Source organism: Onychomys torridus, chromosome 1 (assembly GCF_903995425.1).
Source record: "Onychomys torridus chromosome 1, mOncTor1.1, whole genome shotgun sequence".
Taxonomy (NCBI): Eukaryota; Metazoa; Chordata; class Mammalia; order Rodentia; family Cricetidae; genus Onychomys; species Onychomys torridus.
In genome coordinates this window covers 131,540,306-131,546,305 of record NC_050443.1, presented here as the reverse complement: position 1 = coordinate 131,546,305, position 6,000 = coordinate 131,540,306, and the positions used below count along the sequence as shown (strand labels likewise).

General features: G+C 41.2%; 1 protein-coding gene across 3 annotated transcripts in view; it reads right to left on the bottom strand.

Moving 5' to 3' along the window:
- Positions 1-1,043: 1,043 nt before the first annotated feature.
- Positions 1,044-6,000, bottom strand: part of Lpxn (leupaxin) — a 39,377-nt gene continuing 34,420 nt past the window's right edge. For all 3 annotated transcript variants that reach the window (XM_036176614.1, XM_036176601.1, XM_036176607.1), the window contains 2 exons: positions 1,930-2,078; positions 1,044-1,564 (listed from right to left, as the gene is read on the bottom strand). In XM_036176614.1, the coding sequence (XP_036032507.1) occupies positions 1,295-1,564; positions 1,930-2,078 (419 nt within the window). In that variant the 3' untranslated portion in view covers positions 1,044-1,294. The remainder of the gene's footprint in view (positions 1,565-1,929; positions 2,079-6,000) is intronic.

The window sequence follows — 6,000 nt, the reverse complement described above, 5'->3', positions numbered from 1 at the left end:
AGGGGTTGGGGAGTTTTAAGGTCTTTATTTCCTAAAGGTGGAGGGTCAGGTTTAGCTGTCTCAGGTATATCGATGGTAATGGAATGGCAGACTGATGGTGGACGGGAGGAGCACTTGAGAGCCTGTTCTCCTGTTTTTATTAATTTCTATATATCTGAGGAATTATTATAAACTTTTAGGATATCATTTATCAAGTTCCAATAAGAAAAGGCCTGAACAGGCACCTTCTCAGGGCCAAAAGTTTGATAATAATTTCTTAAACAATCTCCTATCTGTTTCTATCTTTTTTCATCTATAGTTACCTCTTGAGGAAACCAAGGACAAATGTTCCCAATGTAGTCAAAAACTTTTTTAAGATCCTTTTTCTTTACCCTAGTTCCTTATGTCTTGAGAGATTCTTTCAAACTTGAAACAAACAGGTCCTATTACTAAATGCTTGTCCCATAGTGACTCATTCACTTTGCATCAACACTAAATGTCTCTCCTGGGATCTGTCTTGTGGGCGGAGGGGGAGGGTCCCAAGGCAATCTCCTCTCCGGACCTTGACTCACAACCAATGCGCCATGGTGGTCCAATGTCAGCCGGTTTGCCTGGGTCCACATTCACTAAGCCCTTTGCAGCTTCAGCCCCACCTTTGGGCACCAGGTGCCCTGGCCAGAGGGTCTTCAATGGGACTTAAAGGGAGGGCCAGCAAATGAGAGGGACAAGAGACACAAAGAATGAGAGCAAGACAGGATGTCTGATCAAGCTCCAAAATTTTATTTTTCTCTCGAGGCATATATATGTAGGCAAAGGGGGCTGTGAGCAGAAAGGGACTTAGTAATGGGGGTTGCAAGCAGGAAGGGACTTAATTATGGGCTGTTCAGCCAACAGGAAATGTTGCTCTGAAGGTTATCTATCTACCCTTGTCTAACTACCTAATTGCTTAACTGCGCTCATTCACCTGATATCTGAGAAGATGTTCTGGTATCTGTGGGAAGAGGTTCTGGTGCTATGGAGTCTTAAGCAAGGCCTAGATCTAAGAAAAGAGGAGGGAAGCCCAAATATGGCAGGCAGCATGTGTGTCAAGGGTCCCTTAGGCTTATGGCTCCAGTCAATGATCTAAATCTAAATGCAAATACGTAATTAAAAAATAAGAAGTAGCTTCAAAAATAAGATTTTAAGTCTAGTAACATCTAGAAATTCCCTTATTTGCTCATTGCTTGTACTCTGTTAGCCCACTGAGTGAAGGTCAGGGAAAGAAAGTGTGCTCTTCCCTGCCTTGGTCTCAGAAGTAGATGTGGATCAAAGGGGACTACAGTGAAAAGAGCTTATTGAAGCAGAGTTGACAGTAGGTCTTGTTGTTCTGCTCTCTGAAGACGCCTTTTGACAGCTGTGTCAGACAGAAAGCACACACAAAGTGCTCAGGATGAAACTTGTGCCCCATGGCACTGATGCAGCGGCCAGTGATAGGCTGCCCACAGCCATGGCAGAGGGTCCCTCGGCGGTGATGGTAATGGAGTTCACAGAATGGACGGCCATCCAGTTCAAAGAAGGAGCCAGAAGAAAAACTGCAGAAGCAGTCCTGAGGATGGAGTGAAGACAGACAAAAGAAATGCATGTCAAGAAATAATGCCACCAAATAAACTTTTCATCTTCAAAATTCCTGCCAGTTACCTGCCAGTTGAAAGACTTATCTCAGGTCCTTGACAAACAAAGGCTAGATTTACTCAGTTGCAAAATAGACCAGCAAATACCCACAATAGGTACTTTGTGCTATTTTTCTTTAAAAAAAAAAAAAAAAGAAAAAAGAAAAAAAGAAAAAGAAAAAAAACTAACATGGATTCCTCATCTTGGACTATAAACCATCTTACTAAGTAGCAACTAGTCCTCTCAGGGAAGAATATTCTTTGATTTTCCCTAAAATTGAAGGTAATTGAGCATACAAACCCCACACACAAAGCATTCTGGGTGCCACACAGTGTTCATGGCTGAAAAGTAGTTTTCCAACACTGGACGGTTGCAGCCACCACACTTAGGTGAGAACATGGCTAAGAAATCTTTTCGGCAATATGGCTTCTTGTCCTTCTCATGAAAGCCTTAAAAGAGAAAATCAAAGATTTTTAGTTGTAGTCTTTGAGTCCTTTAAAACTACATTAGAAGCAGACATGAAGTCATTTTTGTAACCCCCCTGCCAACTTTAGTATCCCCATGCTCAAAAAGGAGATAATGCAGGTGTCTTTCAGCATTGAATCTGGATCAGTCTAAGTATTAAGGGGCTATTTCTCCTTAACACCTTGATATAAAGTGTTCCCTTGGCCTGAAGTTCTGCTCCTGACATTAATACAACTGTGAGTCAGCTCAAATGGTCATCTTCTCAGAGGCATCAACCTGGTCCTTCTTTGTCAATTTAGCTGTCTGCATTGTCTTTATAGCACTTACTTCATCTTAAATCATTGTTATAGTCTACCTTCCCTCATTGACATTAGCTCTAAGAGAAACTAGATAGCACTGGTCTTGCTACCATTATCCCCCCAATATTTAAAATATTTTAAAATAAAATAACACTAAATAGTAATTATCTTTGATAAGTTATCCATAGCAAAATAGTCAGAAGAGGAGATAAAACTCATATTCCACCCCTAACTTAAATGCTTCCTAAATCTGACCTCTCTGTGGGAACTGGTAGGTCAACTAAGTGCGAATCTCCAACCAAAACTGTGTAAACGTGAAAACTCACCCTGTGCCTCACCACCCCAGTGGTATGAAACAAAATGTACTTAGTGGATTGTTCAAGCTTCCTGTTCAAAAAACATTCTAGAAATCACAGCAGCCAGATCACAAAACTGTAATAGGATGTCAGAGGGGTATGACCCAAATCCCACAGCTGCTCTTCTGGCCTTTAGTTCTTGCCACTGTTGGATGTACCTTGCTTCACTCAATTATGACTTCTCTTTAAAAAAATGGGTGAGTCTGCAAAATTATAAAGCCTATGGATCTGAGAATCCAAAGTATACCTGCCCTGTGTTATTCCTCTGAACCCTACAGACTCAAAAAGCTTGCTTTACTTTTCTCTCTTTTTCTTTTCTGACCCATTCAAAAGATTTCTAGTGTCTGTTTGTTCAAGAGAAAGTGAATGTCAAACCCCCACTACTTAAGGGAAAAAAAACAAAAAATACCTACGGCCATCTTTCTTGCTTTTGTGTAAAACAGTATTCCTTTTGACTTCAGCATGCTTTACTCACCAGAGAATTTGTTAAAATGTAGATTGCTAGGTCCTTCCTGCCCGCCTTCCCCACCCCCCACCAGGGCTTTTATTCACTGTTTCTAGAATGGTACTGAAGATTTTGCATTTTTAACATGCCCCCAAGTGATGCAAGTTGCTATTTCTTAAGAAAACTGCAAGACACACCACCTAACCTAGATATGAACCCCATTTAGGAATCTGCAGAGCAGTTGGTCTCCAGAGTGAGACAGTAGGGGAGTACCAGCCTCCACTTCAACTTGGGTAAGTCTCGGGAGGGGAATCAAAGCAATCCACCAAACTTACTATAATGTTCCCATTCTTAGTAACCCAATAAATTGGGAAAGTTTCAGCATTACTGTCCTGAAGGTTCTCTCTGGGGCCAATTACCTCAAGAGAATGAATGAGAGACACTGACAATTAAAAGTTACTTCAAAGAGAGTAAGAGTGTTCTCACTCCAGTGTGACTCTTAGCCACAGGGGAAATTAAAAAGCACCTACATGGCTGGGATAATGAACACTTAAAAAGAAAGATAGGTAACACTGAGGACATAGTCCCCTAGGAGAAATGGTAAGGACCAATGCATTTAGAAACTTGAGCCTTAAAGAGGGACTCTCTGAACTGAAGAAGAATGCAGATGAATTTAATTTCCCAGGAGGTTTCATGGCTTAGCTGTGATTGTTGAAAATCTGTATGTGTATGTAGCCTGGAGTAAAAGTCAGTATGCTATCTAATTAATGGGCTGACCATATGGCAGGAGACCCATTCACAAGAAAGCCAGGGGGAAAAAATGGAACTACAACCCAAAAGGAGCTTCTAACTAATAAATGACTCCACTGTCATGTGCCTCTATTAATACATGTTTTCAGAGTAATTTCATGCTTATTTCAAATCATAATAAACCAATGAACCCTGTCAGGTTAGGAGGAGCCCAAAAATGAAACTAGATATGTTTTCCAGCCATCCTAAAGGTTGGGCATTTTTCTTTTGTACATAACTATGGCTGTTCTTCAAATGTACGCTTACCTGATTCAAGGCAATTTCTACATCATAATTCTCAACGGACAGTGCTGTCCACCCTCTCCTTATAGGTCATCAATGATAAACCAAAGTACAATTCCATAAAAGTCCAACTTACAGAATCATTGAGTTCACTGGATTTATAGAGTGTGGGTAACCCCGAAACAGCCACACTACCAGAAAGTCTCCCTGAGCATGGACAACAACTTCCTTATAGCTGCATAGATGGAGGTTTCTCTTCCACTAACCTTACACACACTGTGTGTTCTCTTGAGAATATAAGACCATGGAGCAAAATCACATTCAGCTGGCCAAGAAATGACCTTCCTTAGCCCCTTTGTCTATGAAGGAGTACCTACAGTCAAGAAGCCCAATTAGGGTCTCATGCAAGTAGCCACCCCTGCTCAGATGAAGGGTATGATTGTTATGCTTGAGAGGAAAGCATTCGGCAACAGACAGTATTCATTTAATGACTATTTATTAATTTATTCTAATTAATTCTCATACTTCTATTGCCACTGATAAAGGCAAATATGAGACACTTTAGTGTGATTTAGACTTACGCAATAAAAAGTGTTGCTTAACTAAAGTGCAATGTAGACATGAAAGACCTAATGATTTATTAAGTGCATTGAACAAGCTCCAATGCACTGGCAAATCACTACAAAGAACTTTGTTAGTACATTATGTCAGTGCTACTGTATCTGTCTCTATTGCCTAATAAAGTACAAATTGGTACTGAGAAAGTAAGATCTAGCAACAGGAGAATTGAGTCTCAGTCAAAAGGCAGTTAGAATATGTTAGCAAAGGTGTGGCATGGAACTTACAGAAATGAGACCAAATGGGTTCAAATTCCATCCCTTCAACCTTCTAGTTTTACTTTAGAGCAGATGTCTCAGTCAATAAAGTGCTTGCCTCATAAACACAAGACAAGGAATTGAGTTACATCCCCAGAAAGAACTCGCCAAACAGATAGGCAAACAAACAAATAAGTAAACCAGGCACAGTGACACACATTTGTAATCCAGAACTGGGGAGACAGACAGTTGGTATCTTGGGGCTCACTAGACAGAATGCCAATTGTACTTGACAAGCTTCAGGCCTTTCTCTCTCTCTCTCTCTCTCTCTCTCTCTCTCTCTCTCTCTCTCTCCTCCCTCTCTCCCCCCCCCTCTCTCTCATACACACACACACACACACACACACACACACACACACACACACACACACACAAGTTATGGCAGCTGAGGAATAACACCTAAGGTTTCCCTCCAGCATCCACATGCATGTGTGCACCTGGAAAGAGAGTAGGGAGTCATCATCACCTACATAGTAAACCTGAAGCTAGCTGGAGCTACAAGACACTCTGCTGATCCAAATACAAAATGAACAATAAAAAGTGGGTGAGATGCCAGGACAATTCAGAAAAATAAATCCTTGCAAACTATTAAAATGGGTCACACAGAAAAGAGAAAACAGGGATGATAGATGGTTCGTTGGGTAAAGGAACTTGCTGCCACACCTGAAGACCTATGTTCAATCATTGGGACCCACGTGGCAGAAGGGGAGAACTGACTTGCACTTGATGTCTTCTGACCACCACATGTATGTGGTGATATTGTGTCCCCAATATATTGTGCACTCTAATAATCGTATCTGGGGTCAGAGGACAGAACAGCCACTAGAGAGTCATAGAGACCAGAAATGATGGCACACACACCTTTAATCCTATCACTTGGGAGGCAGAGATCTATCTGG